This window comes from Squalius cephalus, assembly GCF_949319135.1.
Source record: "Squalius cephalus genome assembly, chromosome: 22".
Classification (NCBI taxonomy): domain Eukaryota; kingdom Metazoa; phylum Chordata; class Actinopteri; order Cypriniformes; family Leuciscidae; genus Squalius; species Squalius cephalus.
In genome coordinates, this window is record NC_137143.1 from 628,071 (window position 1) to 651,410 (window position 23,340).

At 39.9% G+C, this 23,340-nt stretch overlaps 1 protein-coding gene across 1 annotated transcript in view; it reads left to right on the forward strand.

Annotated features, from left to right (window-relative positions):
• The window catches only part of nckap1l (NCK associated protein 1 like), a 40,322-nt gene extending 17,973 nt beyond the window's left edge, over positions 1-22,349 (forward strand). The window contains exons 10-31 of the mRNA XM_079857219.1: positions 2,765-2,821; positions 3,232-3,328; positions 4,469-4,578; positions 4,862-4,994; positions 6,135-6,216; positions 6,505-6,563; positions 7,396-7,541; positions 7,632-7,764; positions 8,782-8,901; positions 9,083-9,222; positions 9,316-9,447; positions 10,740-10,958; positions 13,530-13,660; positions 15,030-15,127; positions 15,216-15,309; positions 15,903-15,985; positions 16,119-16,199; positions 19,038-19,131; positions 19,214-19,330; positions 21,076-21,185; positions 21,276-21,365; positions 21,452-22,349. Coding sequence (XP_079713345.1) covers positions 2,765-2,821; positions 3,232-3,328; positions 4,469-4,578; positions 4,862-4,994; positions 6,135-6,216; positions 6,505-6,563; positions 7,396-7,541; positions 7,632-7,764; positions 8,782-8,901; positions 9,083-9,222; positions 9,316-9,447; positions 10,740-10,958; positions 13,530-13,660; positions 15,030-15,127; positions 15,216-15,309; positions 15,903-15,985; positions 16,119-16,199; positions 19,038-19,131; positions 19,214-19,330; positions 21,076-21,185; positions 21,276-21,365; positions 21,452-21,568 — 2,443 coding nt within the window. The 3' untranslated portion in view covers positions 21,569-22,349. The remainder of the gene's footprint in view (positions 1-2,764; positions 2,822-3,231; positions 3,329-4,468; positions 4,579-4,861; positions 4,995-6,134; positions 6,217-6,504; positions 6,564-7,395; positions 7,542-7,631; positions 7,765-8,781; positions 8,902-9,082; positions 9,223-9,315; positions 9,448-10,739; positions 10,959-13,529; positions 13,661-15,029; positions 15,128-15,215; positions 15,310-15,902; positions 15,986-16,118; positions 16,200-19,037; positions 19,132-19,213; positions 19,331-21,075; positions 21,186-21,275; positions 21,366-21,451) is intronic.
• Positions 22,350-23,340: the final 991 nt, after the last annotated feature.

Sequence of the window (23,340 nt, forward strand, 5' to 3'; positions counted from 1 at the left end):
TCCACTGTTCTCGTGTGTTCTCATGTGTTCTCTCCACTGTTCTCGTGTGTTCACTCCACTGTTCTCGCGTGTTCACTCCACTGTTCTCGCGTGTTCACTCCACTGTTCTCTCCATTGTTCTCGTGTGTTCACTCCACTGTACTCGCGTGTTCTCTCCACTGTTCTCGTGTGTTCTCTCCACTGTTCTCGCGTGTTCACTCCACTGTTCTCGCGTGTTCAGTCCACTGTTCTCATGTGTTCACTCCACTGTTCTCGCGTGTTCTCTCCACTGTTCTCGTGTGTTCACTCCACTGTTCTCGTGTGTTCACTCCACTGTTCTCGTGTGTTCTCATGTGTTCTCTCCACTGTTCTCGCGTGTTCTCTCCACTGTTCTCATGTGTTCACTCCACTGTTCTCGTGTGTTCACTCCACTGTTCTCGTGTGTTCACTCCACTGTTCTCGTGTGTTCTCATGTGTTCTCTCCACTGTTCTCGTGTGTTCACTCCACTGTTCTCGCGTGTTCTCTCCACTGTTCTCGTGTGTTCACTCCACTGTTCTCGTGTGTTCTCATGTGTTCTCTCCACTGTTCTCCCGTGTTCTCTCCACTGTTCTCGCGTGTTCACTCCACTGTTCTCGTGTGTTCACTCCACTGTTCTCGTGTGTTCACTCCACTGTTCTCGTGTGTTCTCATGTGTTCTCTCCACTGTTCTCACGTGTTCTCTCCACTGTTCTCATGTGTTCTCCTGTGTTCTCTCCACTGTTCTCGCGTGTTCTCTCCACTGTTCTCGTGTGTTCTCTCCACTGTTCTCGCGTGTTCACTCCACTGTACTCGCGTGTTCTCTCCACTGTTCTCGTGTGTTCACTCCACTGTTCTCGTGTGTTCTCTCCACTGTTCTCGTGTGTTCTCTCCACTGTTCTCATGTGTTCTCTCCACTGTTCTCGTGTGTTCTCATGTGTTCTCTCCACTGTTCTCGTGTGTTCTCTCCACTGTTCTCGCGTGTTCACTCCACTGTTCTCGCGTGTTCTCATGTGTTCTCTCCACTGTTCTCGTGTGTTCTCTCCACTGTTCTCGCGTGTTCACTCCACTGTTCTCATGTGTTCTCTCCACTGTTCTCGTGTGTTCTCTCCACTGTTCTCATGTGTTCTCTCCACTGTTCTCGTGTGTTCTCATGTGTTCTCTCCACTGTTCTCGTGTGTTCTCTCCACTGTTCTCGCGTGTTCACTCCACTGTTCTCGTGTGTTCTCATGTGTTCTCTCCACTGTTCTCGTGTGTTCTCTCCACTGTTCTCGCGTGTTCACTCCACTGTTCTCATGTGTTCTCTCCACTGTTCTCGTGTGTTCTCATGTGTTCTCTCCACTGTTCTCGTGTGTTCTCTCCACTGTTCTCATGTGTTCTCTCCACTGTTCTCGTGTGTTCTCTCCACTGTTCTCGCGTGTTCACTCCACTGTTCTCATGTGTTCTCTCCACTGTTCTCGTGTGTTCTCATGTGTTCTCTCCACTGTTCTCGTGTGTTCTCTCCACTGTTCTCGTGTGTTCTCTCCACTGTTCTCGTGTGTTCTCATGTGTTCTCTCCACTGTTCTCGTGTGTTCACTCCACTGTTCTCATGTGTTCTCTCCACTGTTCTCGTGTGTTCTCATGTGTTCACTCCACTGTTCTCGTGTGTTCTCTCCACTGTTCTCGTGTGTTCACTCCACTGTTCTCATGTGTTCTCTCCACTGTTCTCGTGTGTTCTCATGTGTTCTCTCCACTGTTCTCGTGTGTTCTCTCCACTGTTCTCGCGTGTTCACTCCACTGTTCTCATGTGTTCTCTCCACTGTTCTCGTGTGTTCTCATGTGTTCTCTCCACTGTTCTCGTGTGTTCTCATGTGTTCTCTCCACTGTTCTCGTGTGTTCTCTCCACTGTTCTCGCGTGTTCACTCCACTGTTCTCTTGTGTTCTCTCCACTGTTCTCGTGTGTTCTCTCCACTGTTCTCGTGTGTTCTCTCCACTGTTCTCGTGTGTTCACTCCACTGTACTCGCGTGTTCTCTCCACTGTTCTCGTGTGTTCACTCCACTGTTCTCGTGTGTTCTCTCCACTGTTCTCGTGTGTTCTCTCCACTGTTCTCGTGTGTTCTCTCCACTGTTCTCGTGTGTTCTCATGTGTTCTCTCCACTGTTCTCGCGTGTTCTCTCCACTGTTCTCGTGTGTTCTCTCCACTGTTCTCGTGTGTTCTCTCCACTGTTCTCGTGTGTTCTCTCCACTGTTCTCGTGTGTTCTCTCCACTGTTCTCGTGTGTTCTCTCCACTGTTCTCGTGTGTTCTCATGTGTTCTCTCCACTGTTCTCGTGTGTTCTCTCCATTGTTCTCGCGTGTTCTCTCCACTGTTCTCGTGTGTTCTCTCCACTGTTCTCGTGTGTTCTCATGTGTTCTCTCCACTGTTCTCGTGTGTTCTCTCCACTGTTCTCGTGTGTTCACTCCACTGTTCTCGTGTGTTCTCTCCACTGTTCTCGTGTGTTCTCTCCACTGTTCTCGTGTGTTCTCTCCACTGTTCTCGTGTGTTCTCTCCACTGTTCTCGTGTGTTCTCTCCACTGTTCTCGTGTGTTCTCATGTGTTCTCTCCACTGTTCTCGTGTGTTCTCTCCATTGTTCTCGCGTGTTCTCTCCACTGTTCTCGTGTGTTCTCTCCACTGTTCTCGTGTGTTCTCATGTGTTCTCTCCACTGTTCTCGTGTGTTCTCTCCACTGTTCTCGTGTGTTCACTCCACTGTTCCTTATCATGTTTCACTCTGATCATATTCTTTTCCAGGTACAGTAAGCGTATTCCCGACATCAAGGAATGTAAAGAGTATGTCATCGCTAACTGGTGAGCATCTAAAGTATCAACTTGATAACTTCAAATACAGGGATGAAAGAAAAAAATCATTATCAGTTATTGCCCTTGACATTTAAAAAAAAAAAAAAAAAACGCAAACAAGGAACGTTCTGTCAAGGTTTTGAACCTTAACAACAAATGTTCTTCCAGTAACATTAATAGAACATTCGTTCAAAGTTATCTGGTCTTTAATAATGTTCTCAAAGCGTTAGCACAAAAGCATTATTTATTGTTTTTATCGTGTTGTGTGTTTAGACGATTGTCTAAGGTTTTTCACGTTACTACTTGTTTCAGAACGTTCAGAGAACATTTTAAAAGTAACGTTTCCATAATGTTTGAAAAATGATAAGACGGAATGTTCTCTTAACGTTCACATAACCAAACGTCTCGCTGTTCTCCAGCGGAGCCGTGCGGAGAGAGAAGCGAGGCTTTCTGAGAAACGCTCTCAAGGAACTGATCAAAGTGTTGGAGGATGAACCGGCTCTGCTCGGACCCAAGGTTTCAATCATGCTTTTCATTTTTATATATTTTTTTCATATATATTAACCCAGATCTCTACTGAAGCTTGTTTCCACCACAGAATAAAACATTTTAGAAGATAAAATGTGACTTTATATCATGCAATTCTGACTTTATCACTCGCATATGCGACTTTATATTTAGCAATTCTGACTTTATAAAACACAATTGTGAGATAAAGGGCCCTATTTTAACGATCTGAAATGCAAGCGCGAAACGCAAGTTACTTTGTGGGCGGGTCTCGGCGCTGTTGCTATTATACCGGCGGGATAAATGACTCTTGCACCCGACGCAAATCTAAAATGTGTTGGTCTGAAGTCGCTTCATTACTCATAGGTGTGGTTTGGGCGTAACGTGAAATAAACCAATCAGAGCTCATCTCACATTCCCTTTAAGAGCAGGCGCGCTTGTTCCATGGCGGATTGCTATTATAACGGCGGATTTGCCAGGAGCGGTTCACAGCCGAGGAGACCGACGTTCTCGTCAGGGCCGTAAAACACAGAGAAGTGACATTGGGGATGGAGAAACACACCCAAATTAGCTTCGCTTAAACAGGCGTATAATAATTTGGGTAAATGTGTAAGCTAGATTTATGCCTATTTTTCACATCTTCATGGACACAACAATGATTTCCCTCATGTGGAATATTTTTCCTTGTAATAATGTATGATTTTCAAAAACTGTGAACTGCTGCATCTGTGTAGATGAGAGAAGCAAAGTGTGTGTGTGTTGTGCACACGCTACATTATGGCCAAGCATGAATCCTTAAAATAGCCTCTGAATAACACGCCACTGACTTTAGACAAGGTTTCTCCTGGTCAGTGGAGGAATTGCTTTCTGAAACTGCAAAATAGCACCAGGGAACGTTTGCGCCGGAACACGCCTCCTCTTTTCCCTGAACCGCCCCCGGGAGCGCAAGTTCATTCCCTAATTTACCGACGTGCGTCTGTGGAGGGAAAAGTCCGCTGTGCGTCAGGAGCAAAATAGGAATGACACATGCAGTGTACAAAGTCAATTGGGTGCAAGATAGGGCCCAATAAGTCAAAACTAAATCTTTAATGTTTTGTTCTGTGGCGTAAACAAGCTTCTACAGATCTGTGAACCCTGTGCTTGTTCCAGGCTTTATTCGTGTTCATGGCGCTGTCGTTCTCCCGGGATGAAGTGCTCTGGCTCGTGCGTCACGCCGAGAACATCCCGAAAACCAAGACACCGGAGGATTACGCAGACTCGTGAGTTTCATCCTCAACACAACTCAAACTGTGCACACTTTACCAAAAAACATCATATTTTCATATTTTATAACATAGTTAGATTTAACATAGTCAGTAATAATTGCCTCTAACTGAAGAATGGCTCATTTCCCTGTGGGAAAAGCCCATCATAAGTTGGGATATGAATGTGTGTGTGATGTGTGTGTGTGTGTGTGTGTGTGTGTGTGTGTGTGTGTGTGTGTGTGTGCGTGTGTGTGTGTGTGTGTGTGTGTGTGTGTGTGTGTGTGTGTGTGTGATGCAGACAGATGGCAGAGCTGCTGTTCTACATGGAGCGTCTGCGAGTTCTTCTGGTCCAGCACAGATACATCCTCCAGCGCTACCATCTCCAGTACCTGTCCCAGTACGACGCGCTCGTGCTCAACGACACCATACAGGTACAGCACTGAGTGTGTGTGTGTGTGTGTGTGTGTGTGTGTGTGTGCGTGCGTGTGTGTGTGTGTGTGTGTGTGTGTGTGTGTGAGTGTGTGTGTGTGTGTCCAGTACCTGTCCCAGTATGACGCGCTCATGCTCAACGACACCATACAGGTACAGCACTGAGTGTGTGTGTGTGTGTGTGTGTGTGTGTGTGTGTGTGTGTGTGTGTGTGTGTGTGTGTGTGTGTGTGTGTCCAGTACCTGTCCCAGTATGACGCGCTCGTGCTCAACGACACCATACAGGTACAGCACTGAGTGTGTGTGTGTGTGTGTGTGTGTGTGTGTGTGTGTGTGTGTGTGTGTGTGTGTGTGTGTGTGTCCAGTACCTGTCCCAGTACGACGCGCTCGTGCTCAACGACACCATACAGGTACAGCACTGAGTGTGTGTGTGTGTGTGTGTGTGTGTGTGTGTGTGTGTGTGTGTGTGTGTGTGTGTGTGTGTGTGTGTGTGTGTGTGTGTGTGTGTGTGTCCAGTACCTGTCCCAGTACGACGCGCTCGTGCTCAACGACACCATACAGGTACAGCACTGAGTGTGTGTGTGTGTGTGTGTGTGTGTGTGTGTGTGTGTGTGTGTGTGTGTGTGTGTGTGTGTGTGTGTGTGTGAGTGTGTGTGTGTGTGTGTCCAGTACCTGTCCCAGTATGACGCGCTCGTGCTCAATGACACCATACAGGTACAGCACTGAGTGTGTGTGTGATAGGTACAGCACAGTCTCCGTCCTCTGTGTGTGTGTGTGTCTGTGTGTGTGTGTGTGTGTGTGTGTGTGTGTGTGTGATAGGTACAGCACTGAGTGTGTGTGTGATAGGTACAGCACAGTCTCCGTCCTCTGTGTGAGTGTGTGTGTGTGTGTGTGTGTGTGTGTGTGTGTGTGTGTGTGATAGGTACAGCACTGAGTGTGTGTGTGATAGGTACAGCACAGTCTCCGTCCTCTGTGTGAGTGTGTGTGTGTGTGTGTGTGTGTGTGTGTGTGTGTGTGTGTGTGTGTGTGTGTGTGTGTGTGACAGGTACAGCACTGTGTGTGTGTGTGACAGGTACAGCACTGTCTCCGTCCTCTTGGCAAACACACACACAGAGGTTTATGTGGCGTATCTCCTGGTTTCAGGGCATGTACGTGTGTCCGGAGGAAGAATCGGTTCTCATGTCGTCATTCGTCTCAACTCTTTCTTCAATGAGTCTCAAGCACTGTGAGTCTTTCTGAACACATATACTGTATAATCGTGTCATATTCCTGTTTTCATGCCTGTCTAATAACCACATTTCTTGCCCTGCTTTCCAGGATCAGTGTCTTGATGATAAACTGTTTAGGGAATTAGTCACTAATCTATCGATAGACAGATATGAGATGAGATGAAAGTCCCTTTCTTTCTTCTGCCATCTTACAGCAAATTAGATCAAATGTGTAGCAGGAATTCAGATCCAATTGTTACACACACATTTATTGGCTTTCTGAATATTCTTTGGTGTTTCCGCAGTGGATGCAGGAGAAGAGTTCGACCTGAGACCGTTCAGACTGGACTGGCTGAGACTGCAGGTACGGCTCGCACTGATCAGTTACACATCCATAGGCCAATAATACTGATCAGAGCGGGAATCATGACTTTTATACATTGGTGATTGTGTGTGTGTGTGTGTGTGTGTGTGTGTGTGTGTGTGTGTGTGTGTGTGTGTGTGTGTGTGTGTGTGTGTGTGTGTTCTTCAGGCGTACACCAGTGTCATCACTGATGTGTTGTGTGTGTGTGTGTGTGTGTGTGTGTGTGTGTGTGTGTGTGTGTGTGTTGTTCAGGCGTACACCAGTGTCATCACCGATGTGTGTGTGTGTGTGTGTGTGTGTGTGTGTGTGTGTGTGTGTGTGTTCTTCAGGCGTACACCAGTGTCATCACTGATGTGTTGTGTGTGTGTGTGTTGTTCAGGCATACACCAGTGTCATCACCGATGTGTGTGTGTGTGTGTTGTTTAGGCGTACACCAGTGTCATCACCGATGTGTGTGTGTGTGTGTGTGTGTGTGTGTGTGTTGTTCAGGCGTACACCAGTGTCATCACCGATGTGTTGTGTGTGTGTATGTGTTGTTTAGGCGTACACCAGTGTCATCACCGGTGTGTGTGTGTGTGTGTGTGTGTGTGTGTGTGTGTGTGTGTGTGTGTTGTTCAGGCGTACACCAGTGTCATCACCGATGTGTTGTGTGTGTGTATGTGTTGTTTAGGCGTACACCAGTGTCATCACCGGTGTGTGTGTGTGTGTGTGTGTGTGTGTGTGTGTGTGTGTGTGTGTGTGTGTGTGTGTGTGTGTGTGTGTGTGTTGTTTAGGCGTACACCAGTGTCATCACCGATGTGTGTGTGTGTGTGTGTGTGTGTGTGTTGTTCAGGTGTACACCAGTGTGGGTAAAGCGTCTCTGGCTCTGAAGGATTATCCTGAACTCGCCAAGATCATGAACATGGCCCAGTTTCACACCAGGATGATGGACACTGTGAACGAGCTCCTCTACGAGACGGCCGATCTCTCCATCCTCTGGTGAGTCTCTTCTGAGATGTTCTGTGAATCCGCTGAGCTTTAATAAAAGTAAACGGACTCTGCTTGATTTCTGTTTCCTGTGATGTTCAGTTTCCACTCGCGTGTGTTTGAGAAGATGTTCTCTCAGAGCGGCGAGGACGTGTCTATGCAGCGATACCTGATGGCGTTCCCTCTCGTCTGCTCACACTTCAGCCAGAGTCTCCATTCGCTCTGTCCCGAGGAGGTCAGTGCTCCCTATATCAGCGTACTTCAACTGAGCTTTAAATTATTAATGAAAAGCAAAGTTACATTAACCCCCCCCCCCCCATATATATATATTTTTTTTTTCTGATACGAAAAATGATACGAACCGTGAGTTTTGTGATCCGTTGCACCACTAATTCACTGCTATCTGTTTAAACAGCACATATTCTGCTTTTTCAATGTTACTGTGTGATCATGAAAGCTCCAGTTCTCCTCTATATCAGTGTCAGTGTTTCTGAACGCCTGAAACGCCTCCAGTGTAGTCTTGAGTTTCTTCCTCATTATAATAATTCATGCGCAGAATAAAGGGGCGGGGCCTGGTTGAGTTAGTTAGTAGTGTGTTAAACTGGCGGTTATGGTAAGGGGCGGGACATTTCCCAAACACACTCGAAGCGCTCGACCAATCACAACACACTGCTCCAGCCGACCAATCAGAGCACAGTGTGCTTTTCAGAAGGAGGGGCTTCATAGAGACAGGAAGTAAACAGAGCGTTACTGACAGACTGGGAAGAGAGGAGCCGCAACAGTGGAGAATATGAGGAAAATAATCAACATTCAAGCAGGAAAACCTGTTCTAGTAGAGCCGGAAACAACATCAAACCTGTATAAAACAGCATAATATGACATTTTAAGGAAAATTAAAGGGATATTACACCGAAAAAATTATTTACCCACCCTCAAGTTGTTCCAAACCTCTATAAATTTCTTTGTTCTGTTGAACACAAAGGAAGATATTTTGAAGAATGTGGGAACAGAACAGGTCTGGGGCACCATTGACTATTTTTCCCCCAAAATGGTTTGGTTTCAAACTTTCTTCAAAATATGTTCATTTGTGTTCAGCAGAACAAAGAAATGAATACAGGTTAGAAACAACTTGAGGGTGAGTAAATGACGACAGAATTTGTAGACTATCCCTTCAATAGATCATTTTCACAAAAGGAAATCTGCTACTAAATGATGTTCTGTCATATTTCTCGTGTGTGTGTGCGCGGGCTAGACTGAAGAGATGGAGAAGCAAAGCTTGAAGCTGTGCGTGGCCTTTCTGGAGGAGATCTCCCGTCAGACGTGTTCGGTTGTGCTGGAGATCTGTGCCGAACAGTGTAACCTGAACGAGAAGGTACAGAAGATCTACTGAACTCAGTATGAAGATCAACCTTATCAAAACTACAGTTAAAGTGGTCTGGTTTTAGGTTGAAGAATATATATATATAATGTAGTTTAAAAAAATGGACATGAATGCCCATAAATCAAAAAAGCCAGTAAGAACCACAACTGTTTTAGTGTTTGCTGTGTTTTAGTTATTGCCCAAGCACAGCGCTGAGACCATCAGCACAGCGCGCAATAAGAAACTGAAGAAACCGGTGCCAAAGAGAGGAGACGTGCCTAAAGAGAAACCAGGGACGGAGAGCCTCAGGAAGGACAGAGCCTTCGTCACAAAGTATGCATCATCCGACAGATTCAGTATAGGAATGGAAAAACTATCTTTATCTTTCATATAGATATGCCAGCTGACTGCTCTCTTCTGTTGTAGTCTGGATAAGATGCACATGGCGCTGACAGAACTGTGCGCTTCCTACAGCGTCTGCGCTGACTTCACAGTCTTCAAACACATCGTTGTGCCGGCCGAGTTCCTGCTCACACAGCTGGAGATGAGACTCAACAAGTACACGCACTTCTGTAGTGTTCACTACTGCACTGTTCAGATCACAACATCCTCTCAATCACACATTGTGTCTTAAAGGAATATCCCAGGTTACGTCGCTTTATTTAAACAAAACAAAAAACAAGAGTATCATGAAGCGCAAACAATGAATCCAGACATGTGAGGCTTATAATTGTATTTAAAAAAAATGTTTACTAATTTTCATGTTAAATTATGTAAAATTGTGTGTTGTTTAATCTGTATAGCTGTTTTAGGGTTTTAGGCATCATGGCTGTAAGGTAGTAAAATTAGACGTTAAACAGAAAAGGTTAGGAAGCGATTATTTTTCCAACTTTTAATGACTTCTGCTGTCTCAAAATGATTCAGCGCCCTGAATACAACCCCTCAGAACAGCACAGATCTGCAGAACAGGAGTTGTCTCACTAATCAAGGGCTTCATTAGCTGCACTAGGTGTGCTTGAGCTAGAACACATGAAATATCTGAACTGGTGAGGTTTGATGAGCGTCACGTTTCACTGAATGTTAGAAATATGGCAAAAGAATGGTCAAAAAAGAGAAGATTTCATCGCCCTTCACAAACAAAGGCACAGGATATAAAAAGATAGTGAAGGCACTAAATGTTGCTCGAGACAATATACCTCCAATAATATCCCTGAACTGGAGGCCGTTGCTCATGAGGAACGTGCTCAGATCCCTCAGACACAGACGCTGTTATACATCTCGCTTCAGCGAAAGGCTCTGCTCAGTGCTAAAGATGCTTGTCATGAAGGGGGTGAATAATTTTGAGACTGCAGAAGTCATTAAAAGTTGCTTTTTCAGTTGAATTTGGGGAAAAGTAACAAGTATTCAAAGTATTCAAAAGTAACGTTCCCATAATGGTTGAAAAATGATATCCAAGAATTAAAATTTTTGAGTGTTTAGAAATAATTTTTTTATAACTTATATTTTTTCTATAACGTGCTTAGAACATATTTTTGTTCGCTGGAATATTTTTTATGTCTTGTGGTTAATATTTTTAACGTTTACAGCTTCAACATTCATTCACACATTGTACATCATTGTAATCCGGACTTTTGGACGTTTTTTTTATTTTATAAATTTTTGTGGTTATCAACTTTACGGCACAAGTAAAGTTCTCAAACCGGAATATTCCTTCAAAGGCTTGTTTGAGAGTGTTCACAACTGTAAAATATAGATGAAAAAGCATTGAGTAAAAAACCCCTGAGTGTAGTAAATCATTAATCTCAGCGTAGAGCACTGTTTGCTTCAACCTAACACATGGAGGTTTGCAGGGTGATCGTGCAGATGGCGGGCTACAACCAGAGCACTCACGAGATCGCCCGTCCATCGGACCTGCTGGCCGGGATTCAGGCGTACGTGTCGAGTCTTCAGTGCCTCAACTGTTACATCAACATCGACGTGGCTCGGCTCGTGAAGAGTGTCCTGTTACAGCAGACTCAACCTCTCGACTCGTACGGGGCTCAGACCATCACGACTCTCTATACTACCTGGTGAGACCTCATGAAGATTCATCCGCTTCCAGGGCCGTTTCCTCAAGGCTCAGACTGTGATGTATAATGTCACCTGTGTATCCCGTAGTTCACATCCGCTGGTTCACTAACCATTTAGACCAGGACTGATCTAACCCTAGATGAGAATGAGGTTTCACAAACTTTTCTGGCCGTGCCACCTTTCATAAAATCATATTTCCTCCAGCTTTTCCAGCTTTTTAGCGTAATCTTACAGACTTTATATCACGCAATTCTGACTTTATATCAAGCAATTCTGACTTTATATCTCACAATTCTGACTTTATATCACGCAATTCTGACTTTATATCAAGAAATTCTGACTTTATATCAAGAAATTCTGACTTTATAACACAATTGTGACTTTATATCACGCAATTCTGACTTTATATCTCACAATTGTGACTTAATATCTCACAATTCTGACTTTATATCTCACAATTGTGACTTAATATCTCACAATTCTGATTTTATATCACGCAATTCTGAATTTATATCTCACAATTGTGACTTAACTCGCAATTCTGACTTTATAACTCGCAATTCTGACTTTATAACACAATTCTGACTTTATATCACGCAATTCTGACTTTATATCAAGAAATTCTGACTTTATATCAAGAAATTCTGACTTTATAACACAATTGTGACTTTATATCACGCAATTCTGACTTTATATTAAGAAATTCTGACTTTTTATCACGCAATTCTGACTTTATATCATGCAATTCTGACTTTATATCATGCAATTCTGACTTTATATTAAGAAATTCTGACTTTTTATCACGCAATTCTGACTTTATATCATGCAATTCTGACTTTATATCTCGCAATTCTGACTTTATATTAAGAAATTCTGACTTTTTATCACGCAATTCTGACTTTATATCATGCAATTCTGACTTTATATCATGCAATTCTGACTTTTTATATCAAGAAATTCTGACTTTATAACACAATTGTGACTTTATATCACGCAATTCTGACTTTATATTAAGAAATTCTGACTTTTTATTACGCAGTTCTGACTTTTTATCACGCAATTCTGACTTTATATCATGCAATTCTGACTTTATATCAAGAAATTCTGACTTTATAACACAATTGTGACTATATCTAGCAATTCTGACTTTATATCACGCAATTCTGACTTTTTATCACGCAATTCTGACTTTATATCAAGAAATTCTGACTTTATAACACAATTGTGACTTTATATCTAGCAATTCTGACTTTATATCAAGAAATTCTGACTTTATAACACAATTGTGACTTTATATCACGTAATTCTGACTTTATATCACGCAATTCTGACTTTATATCAAGAAATTCTGACTTTATAACACAATTGTGACTATATCTAGCAATTCTGACTTTATATCACGCAATTCTGACTTTTTATCACGCAATTCTGACTTTATATCAAGAAATTCTGACTTTATAACACAATTGTGACTTTATATCTAGCAATTCTGACTTTATATCAAGAAATTCTGACTTTATAACACAATTGTGACTTTATATCACGCAATTCTGACTTTATATCACACAATTCTGACTTTATATCTCCCAATTCTGACTTTATAACTCGCAATTCTGACTTTATAACACAATTCTGACTTTATAACACACAATTCTGACTTTATAACTCGCAATTCTGACTTTATATCTCACAATTCTGACTTTATAACTTGCAATTCTGACTTTATATCTCACAATTCTGACTTTATATCTCACAATTCTGACTTTATAGCACACAATTCTGACTTTATATCAAGAAATTCTGACTTTATATCACTCTATATCACGCAATTCACCTGTGTATCCCATAGTTCACGGCCGCTGGCTAAGAAAGTAATTAACTAACAATTTGTTAGTTCAGGGCTGATCTAACCCTAGATGAGAATGAGGTTTCGCAAGCTTTTCAGGCCGTGCCACTTTTCATAAAATCATACTTCCTCCAGCTTTTCCAGCTTTTGAGCGTTATCCTACAGACTGTGAGCGACATACAGATAATTCCATATTATAATATATATTGAATGTATTGTATTTTTTTCAGATAGTGAATTAGTACAGAGGCTTTGTGTGTGAATATTGTAGTTCTAGACAAAATATGAGCATCTCACTTGCACAAATTCAGTATTCCTCAAAATGAATAAAAACAGTGAAATGCAAAAAATTCTGAATATCACGCAAACCTGCAATTAAATATGCTAAATCATACAAATATACTTTATGTATTTAATCTCACTTTATTAACCAATGTCTTTGCTGCTGACCTTCGATGATCGATTTCAACCATTCTAAACTGCAAAAATTACTTTAGATAAACATCACATTTGTGCTTCATTTTTTTATTGCCGTGATCCCAAATGACATCACAGGTGAAAGGTTTGTTTGTTGGTTTAACTGTGTTCCTGGTCTCTGGTTTAACTGGTTCCTGGTCTCTGGTTTAACTGTGTTCCTGGTCTCTGGTTTAACTGTGTTCCTGGTCTCTGGTTTAACTGGTTCCTGGTCTCTGGTTTAACTGTGTTCCTGGTCTGCTGTGGTCAGGTATCTCGAGGGTCTCTTGCGTCAGGCCAGCAGCGCTCTCATCGTCCACTGTCCAACCATACAGTGCTTCATCAACCAGAACACGGAGAACGAGCAGAGCTTTCGTGCTGAGGAATACTCTGACATCGGTGGTAAGATGAAAGATATTTCAGCCATTTTTCAATAGCCACTGCATCTGTATACCCCTCAACTTCACTTTCATACATGCACTCTTAAAGGGGACATGCAATGCAGTTTCACATATTATATTATATTTTTCAAGGTTAGTTTATGAAAGTTTTTACAGTTTTATGCACCAAAAAGGTCCAATATTTGTAACAATTATTGTTTTCATCTTCATTTTCAAACACTCATTTTCAAAACGCCCTCTTTTAAAGCATGTCAAGTGTTTTGCTACTCAAGATGGCGAGCGCTGTGAGAGCCGTAGATGTTTAAGCCTGATTTAGATCCTGAGGCAGAAGAAATTGAAATAACGCAACCACAATGATTGCAACAGTCAAACACTAGCTAGTAGCTCTACATTGTGTGAAGGGTTAATACAGTTTTTTCCAATTGTTAACACACAATTTTGCAAACTAGGCTGGTTTTATCAAAATACTTAACACTATTCACAAAACCACACTCCCAAACTGCAAAACACCTCATATATCCTGCAAAATGAAGCACTGCAACCAAAACTACATATAGCATTATCAAAATCAAACTTTTGCTCGAAATGACACACACTTCATTTATATAGCAGATTTTTGTCTAAGCAACGACACACTGTTGGGCGTAATGAAGAGCACTCTCATCTTCAGTGTGCTTCGCCATAATACTAAAATAGTTCAAATTGTAGAAAGTTCTTCAGATTGTTCACATGCACAGAAATATTTGCAGACACACACACATGCTGTTGAAACATTTATTTTATCAATTTTTTTATTGATTATTTTTAAGTCAGGGCAACATGTGCACAGCAGAAATATTTACACTGGACTGAAAAATATGCTCACAAAAAAACAGGAAAATGAAAAAGATTGAAGTGTAAACAGTTAAGCACTGAGGTGTTTGGTCAGGTGACACATGTATCAGCCAATCAGCTCATGGAGTGTCATTTTAAATGGTAGTGTTTTGAAATGGCAATCATGTGACTTTATGACAGATTGTTGTGTGTTATGCAGAGAACCGTGTTTTGTCATGAAAGTCTAGATGGCGCATCAGCAGCAATAATAATAATCATCATCAGTAGTGATAATAATCAGCAGCAACAATAAGTGTTGCAGATCTATTCCGCCACAACCAAATGCATTAATATTGTCATATCCAATACCATACTAAACTCTCAGAGAGTTGTCATGATAGAAAAATAATACAAATATATTCAACTCGCATAATAAAAGTATTTTACGCAAGGAAATATTTCTGATCCGGTTTCTGATTGTATACACTAAGACTCTTGGTGTCTGAAATGGTGTTAAACGCTGGTTTGATGATTAATACACACATATTTGTCTATAGGTTTGCGATCGTTGGCTGAACTGATCGGCCCGTACGGAATGAAGTTTTTAAATGAGAACCTCATGTGGCACATCATATCCCAAATTGGAGAACTGAAGGCATGACATCTTTCTAAAGCACAAACATGGCTAATTTACAGTCATACAGTGTAAACACGATTGAAATAAATCATGTTTTCATTTTCAGAAACTTGTAAGTGACAACATGGATGTCCTGGTGCAAATGAGAGCTAACTTTGAGAAGCCTGAGGCGATGGTTGACCTTCAGAAGAAGCTGACAGGTACAGTTCTTCATTACTCAAGATAAAATCATCACATAGTTTACTCACATATTTGTCTGCAGTTTTGGACACTTTCCAATATCATTCCTCTCAAAAACAATCATAATAGCTACTTTATTGTTACATATAAATAAATCATAAAACACATAAAACTAAAAAGCAAGGATCACACACATCACCAATTTCTCTGAATTATAGTTATTACATTATTACCCTTGATTAAAACTGTGTTGTAGTGTTATTTTAATGGGAAATGCCTTGCATGTGTATGAACAGGTATAAGCGTCACGTTTACACAAGGTGAAGTCGTTTCACCAGAAGATCCAGTTAGGATTTCTTGATTAAAAAGTATAGAGTCAAAAAAACAACAACGAATTGTTCACAGTACAGTCATGCATTTGGAAAATAGATGTGATGAATCTCTATTTCATGTCAAAAGTTAAAATAAAACAGAAAAAGAGCATAATTCTATCAACTTCTCCAAGGACAAAAGTTCGGGAAGCCCTGGTCTAAAGTGTTTCACTCGTTCGTAAATCTTCTCTTGTGTCTTCTTTCTGTAATTGAACGCTGATTTATCTCATATGTTCCTCCAGGCTGTGAGAATGTGTTGAAGAGAGTGACCATTATTGGGGTGATTCTGTCGTTTCGGTCTATGGTTCAAGACGCTCTCGCCGAGGTGAGAAGCTCTTCATGTTCATTAATATTATATCTGTATTTCTCAGATCTTATAGTGCATGCATAATAATAAATGCATGATGTGTTGTAATATACTGCTATAACATCACTGTACTGGTCATTTCCATCTGTAGATCATGGACAGACACTGTCCGTTTCTCATGAGACCCATCAAATGTCTGAAGGACTTTATCCAGCCCGAGCTCGACATCAAGGTCAATCATTCAGTCATTCAGTCATTCAATCATTCAGTCATTTAGTCATTCAATCATTCAGCCATTCAGTCATTCAATCATTCAGTCATTCAATCATTCAATCATTCAGCCATTCAATCATTCAATCATTCAGTCATTCAGTCATTCAATCATTCAGTCATTCAATCATTCAATCATTCAGTCATTCAATCATTCAATCATTCAGTCATTCAGTCATTCAATCATTCAGTCATTCAATCATTCAGTCATTCAATCATTCAGTCATTCAATCATTCAGTCATTCAGTCATTCAATCATTCAATCATTCAGTCATTCAGTCATTCAATCATTCAGTCATTCAATCATTCAGCCATTCAGTCATTCAGCCATTCAGTCATTCAATCATTCAGTCATTCAATCATTCAGTCATTCAATCATTCAGTCATTCAATCATTCAGTCATTTAGTCATTCAATCATTCAATCATTCAGTCATTCAGTCATTCAATCATTCAGTCATTCAATCATTCAGTCATTCAATCATTCAGTCATTCAATCATTCAGTCATTCAATCATTCAGTCATTTAGTCATTCAATCATTCAGTCATTCAATCATTCAGCCATTCAGTCATTCAATCATTCAGCCATTCAGTCATTCAATCATTCAGTCATTCAGTCATTCAATCATTCAGTCATTCAGTCATTCAATCATTCAGTCATTCAGTCATTCAGTCATTCAATCATTCAGCCATTCAGTCATTTAGTCATTCAGCCATTCAGTCATTTAGTCATTCAGCCATTCAGTCATTCAATCATTCAGTCATTCAGTCATTCAATCATTCAATCATTCAATCATTCAGTCATTCAATCATTCAGTCATTCAATCATTCAGTCATTCAATCATTCAGTCATTCAATCATTCAGTCATTTAGTCATTCAATCATTCAATCATTCAGTCATTCAATCATTGTCATTCAATCATTCAGCCATTCAGTCATTCAATCATTCAGCCATTCAGTCATTCAATCATTCAGTCATTCAGTCATTCAATCATTCAGTCATTCAGTCATTCAATCATTCAGTCATTCAGTCATTCAATCATTCAGTCATTCAATCATTCAGTCATTCAGTCATTCAATCATTCAATCATTCAGCCATTCAGTCATTTAGTCATTCAGCCATTCAGTCATTCAGTCATTCAATCATTCAGCCATTCAGTCATTCAATCATTCAGTCATTCAGTCATTCAGTCATTCAATCATTCAGCCATTCAGTCATTTAGTCATTCAGTCATTCAGCCATTCAGTCATTCAATCATTCAGCCATTCAATCATTCAGCCATTCAATCATTCAGCCATTCAGTCATTCAATCATTCAGTCATTCAATCATTCAGTCATTCAATCATTCAGCCATTCAGTCATTTAGTCATTCAGTCATTCAGCCATTCAGTCATTCAATCATTCAATCATTCAGTCATTCAATCATTCAATCATTCAATCATTCAATCATTCAGTCATTCAATAATTCAGCCATTCAATCATTCAGTCATTCAATCATTCAATCATTCAGTCATTCAATCATTCAATCATTCAATCATTCAATCATTCAGTCATTCAATAATTCAGCCATTCAATCATTCAGTCATTCAATCATTCAATCATTCAGCCATTCAGTCATTCAATCATTCAATCATTCAGTCACTCAATAATTCAATCATTCAATCATTCAATCATTCAGCCATTCAATCATTCAATCATTCAATCATTCAGCCATTCAATCATTCAGTCATTCAATCATTCAGCCATTCAATCATTCAATCATTCAGTCATTCAATCATTCAGCCATTCAATCATTCAGTCATTCAATCATTCAATCATTCAGTCACTCAATAATTCAATCATTCAATCATTCAGTCATTCAATCATTCAGCCATTCAATCATTCAATCATTCAGCCATTCAATCATTCAGTCATTCAATCATTCAGCCATTCAATCATTCAATCATTCAGCCATTCAATCATTCAGCCATTCAATCATTCAATCATTCAATCATTCAATCATTCAGCCATTCAATCATTCAGTCATTCAATCATTCAGCCATTCAATCATTCAGTCATTCAATCATTCAATCATTCAATCATTCAATCATTCAGTCATTCAATAATTCAGCCATTCAATCATTCAGTCATTCAATCATTCAATCATTCAGCCATTCAGTCATTCAATCATTCAATCATTCAATCATTCAGTCACTCAATAATTCAATCATTCAATCATTCAGCCATTCAATCATTCAATCATTCAATCATTCAGCCATTCAATCATTCAGTCATTCAATCATTCAGCCATTCAATCATTCAATCATTCAATCATTCAGTCATTCAATCATTCAGCCATTCAATCATTCAGTCATTCAATCATTCAGTCACTCAATAATTCAATCATTCAATCATTCAGTCATTCAATCATTCAGCCATTCAATCATTCAATCATTCAGCCATTCAATCATTCAGTCATTCAATCATTCAGCCATTCAATCATTCAATCATTCAGCCATTCAATCATTCAGCCATTCAATCATTCAGCCATTCAATCATTCAATCATTCAATCATTCAATCATTCAATCATTCAGCCATTCAATCATTCAATCATTCAGTCATTCAGTCATTCAATCATTCAGTCATTCAATCATTCAGTCATTCAGTCATTCAATCATTCAGTCATTCAGTCATTCAATCATTCAATCATTCAATCAAAAAATATTATTTTGCGGACACCACTTAGACACATGTGTAGATGACTCTCGGTGTGTATGAGATGTCTTGTTTATTGATTGTCCTTGTCTCTGATCATGTGTAGATGACTCTCGGTGTGTATGAGATGTCTTCGGCTGCTGGTTTGAGATGTGAGATCGACCCTGCACTGGTTTCGGCGATAGCAAACATGCAGACAGGTGAAGTCCTGATAAAGGAGGAATGTCTCAAGATAATCTGATCTGATTGTTTCGATGTATAACCTGTTATTCTCCTTGCCAGACAACTTGTCGCTCGAGGAGGAGTTTAAGATCAGCTGTCTTCTGATGGTGTATATAGCCGTGTCTCTGCCCACCCTGTGTCTGGATCCCAACTCGTTCTACAGCCGAGAACTGGGAGGTGAGTTTGAGTCTCACAGACGACAGAAACACTTTCTACAAGCGGTAGATGATGGGAGAATGTAGATCATCTCAGGCTGAAGCAAAAGCTTTAAATCTGATGGACATATATATATAATGGCAGTGAATGGCCGGTTTCTGTTTTGAAGTCCATAAAAGTGCATCTATCCATGATAACAGTGCATCTATCCATGATAAAAATGCATCTATCCATGATAAAAATGCATCTATCCATGATAAAAGTGCATCTATCCATCATAAAAGTGCATCTATCCATGATAAAAGTGCATCTATCCATGATAAAAATGCATCTATCCATGATAAAAGTGCATCTATCCATCATAAAAATGCATCTATCCATGATAAAAGTGCATCTATCCATCATAAAAGTGCATCTATCCATGATAAAAGTGCATCTATCCATCATAAAAGTGCATCTATCCATGATAAAAGTGCATCTATCCATGATAAAAGTGCATCTATCCATCATAACAGTGCATCTGTCCATCATAAAAATGTATCTATCCATCATAAATCCATTTGAATCCCATCTGGATGACAAGTGTTGATAAAAAAGAATGCATGAAGCTAGAATAAAATGGTTCAGATATTCTTATAATAAAAAATTCTGGGTGCCATGAAAGTTTTGTGAATATGATCAAAAATGCTGGCGGGGAAAGGGTTAACATGAAAAATGTATTACTAAAAACATGAGCGCTTTTAATTAAGGGTCTGTCGGGTAATCATGATGAAGTTAGAGAGAGGATCTCCAACTTCATCATGATTACCCGACAGACCCTTAATAAAAGTTGTCAAGTCTCCTTTATTTATACAGCGCTTTTCACAACACAGAGTTTCAGAGCAGCTTTACAGAGATAACAGGAGAATAATGCAACAGAGTTTGTTTCTAGAAGAAGATAGTGTCACAGTCCAGCTTCAGTAAGTTCAGTGATGGTTCATTTCTGTTGTAAAAAAGTTATTAATTTAGTTCATTTATACAGTAGTCAACATTTGAAGTGGATCAAAACCTTTCATCAAAGTTATACATGTAACTTTGTACAAGTTATACATCGTGTTGCTCTGTAAGGCCTGTTCACACCGGGTCACTTCATGCGTTCACTGATCGGATAGTGATCTGATTTATCAAAACGATTCCCTTTACTCCTGCTCACATGAATGTTTTCGCAAAACGGATTTAAATCCGATCTTCAATTCCAGCGCTATAGCCTATGCAGATTTAATGGATTCACGTTCGCGAAAGCAACAGATATGAGCTGAGTTTGATCGATCATCAGTTAATCTCAAGATCAGACACCGCTATAGGAGAGAGAGCGACAACAGCGCTGTAAGATCATTCATTTCTTTACTTTTACTGAAGATGTGTGTGTGTTAAGTGTCTGCGACTTCACTTTGATTTGCGATAGTTTGCTCGTTGGCTTGATGAAGAGATGCTCATCTGCGGTAGCGTCGTCATATCTGACATATAGCCTATAACACGCTCCCACACGTTTACTTTTATAGTAAAATGTACACATGTGGTTTCAACAACCAGAGGCATTTACACGTGTCCAGTTCGGTGTGAAAGCGGCCCAGAACTCCTGATGTGGTTTGAGAGATCGGATTCAAATCCGTGTCGAATGTGTTTCGGAGAGCATTTACACCGGATCACAGAAACACACGAATGACCCGGTGTAGAGCGACCCTAAAGCTCTGTGTTGAGCTTGAGCTTGTCGTGTTCCTCTCCAGGACACCAGAACAACATCCACTGTCTGGCGACTGCAGTGAATCATCTGGCGGCCGCCATGTTCACCGTCCAGAGGAAGAACATACAAACACAACTGCAGGAGTTCCTGAAGGTGAAACACACACACACACACACACTCATCTCACACTGCTTCACGTCACTCAGAACATCTCATCTGTAATGTGTGTGTGTGTGTGTGTAGGTGGCGTCCTCCATCTTACTCCAGCTTGGTCAGAACGTGGAGCGAGTGGAAATAAAGAACAGAGACTCGGTTTATCTCATTCTTCACATGGTAACGAATCTCTGGAGGATTATTATGAGCTCAGGATCTATAAATGCTTTATGAATGAAGTCTTTTCTCATGTGTGTGTGTTGTAGATCGTGGATCAGTCGCCGTTCTTGAGTCAAGACATGCTGGAGATGTGTTTCCCGTACGTTCTCCTGAGAAACGCTTACAGAGAAGTCCACAAGAGCTTCGTCCACACGATGGGCTGAACTCAAACCAGGACTGACTCTGGATCTCACACACACTACCGACAAACGTTTGGGATCGGTCAGAGTTTTAATGTTTTTAAAAGAGTCTCTTCTGCTCACCAGAATTTATTTGATTAAAAATACACCAAAAAAACAGTAATATTGTTAAATATTATTCCAGTGTAAATCATCTGTTTTCTATGTGAATATACAGTAAAGTGTAATTTATTCCTGTGATCAAAGCTGAATGTTCAGCAACATTACTCCAGTCTTCAGTGTCACATGATCCTTCAGAAATCACTCTAATATGAGGATCTGATGCTCAAGAAACATTTATGATTATTATCAGTGTTGAAAAAACAGTTGTGTACAATTCTTTTTTCAGGATTCTAATAGAAAGTTAAAATTATTGATTTCTTTAATTTATTTCCCCCATAAAATAAAATAAAAAAATCTTACTGACCACAAACTTTTTAATGTTACAAAATATTGTATTTCAGATTCAGATAAATTCTGTTCTTTTGAACTTTCTATTCATCAAAGAATCCTGAAATAAAAATGTAAATAACTGTTTTCAACACTGATAATAATCATAAATGTTTCTTGAGATCATATTAGAGTGATTTGTGAAGGATCATGTGACACTGAAGACTGGAGTAATGATGCTGAACATTCAGCTTTGATCACAGGAATAAATTACACTTTACTGTATATTCACATAGAGAACAGATGATTTACACTGGAATAATATTTCACAATATTACTGTTTTTTGTGTATTTTTAATCAAATAAATGCAGGCTTGGTGAGCAGAAGAGACTCTTTTAAAAACATAACAAATCTTACCGATTTAAAACTTTTGACTGGTAGTGTAGTTTAACAGATTCAACTGATATGCGCCTGGTTTGATTTTCATAGTGGATGATTGTGTTAAAGTCCCCCTGTAGTTAATAATTCTATCCTTTAAAACAAATTTTTGATCACCAAAATTACTTAAAACCTTTTTCCTTGAAAAATGTTTCTTCATGCCTTAAAATATCTTGACTGTAACTCGACACTCTTGCCTCATTTAGTATGCGCGGTTCTATGAATATGCAAATGAGCCCCGCCTCCACTCACTCACTCAGCTCAGAGATCCACTGGTTGACGATCACACGTTGATCTGATTGGTTACAAGGTAGTTTGTGACGTCAGAAACACCAGCGATTTCAAAGCGTGTTTTTGAGACTGTCTTTGGTTCACTGCAGTTTTAAGGAGGAAATACTCAGCAATGCTGTCGACTTATGAACTTACACATGCTTTGTCTTAAAGCATATTAAAAACACCACATAGACACATAAACAACATTACAAGCTGGATCTTCACCACAGGGGGACTTTAAACTAGATTCTATTGGACGTATGAAATTTGCTGAAAATACCGCTGCATATAATAATTATGTAACTGTTGCGCTGTTTCTTGTCTAATTACAACTTGAGATCCACTGGAAAGGATTTATTTTTCTCTGTTTTAATGTTGTCATGAATGATGATTAATAAATGAAAGTTGTATTTTTATGTAGATCATTCTCAGAAATTCACCATTATTTGCACAGAAAAACTCGAAGCAACTGTTAACGGTTTCTCAACACTGACTGTGATTGTGCTGTATATTCCATATTTGTGTTTGTTTAAATGCCTTTATATTCTAGTTTTCTCAAAATGTAGAAATGATAAAAAACTGGTTTTCAAATTAACATTAAAATGCTGTCAAATAAAAAGGCAACATAAGCATAACATCAGTTTGTGTCAGTTGT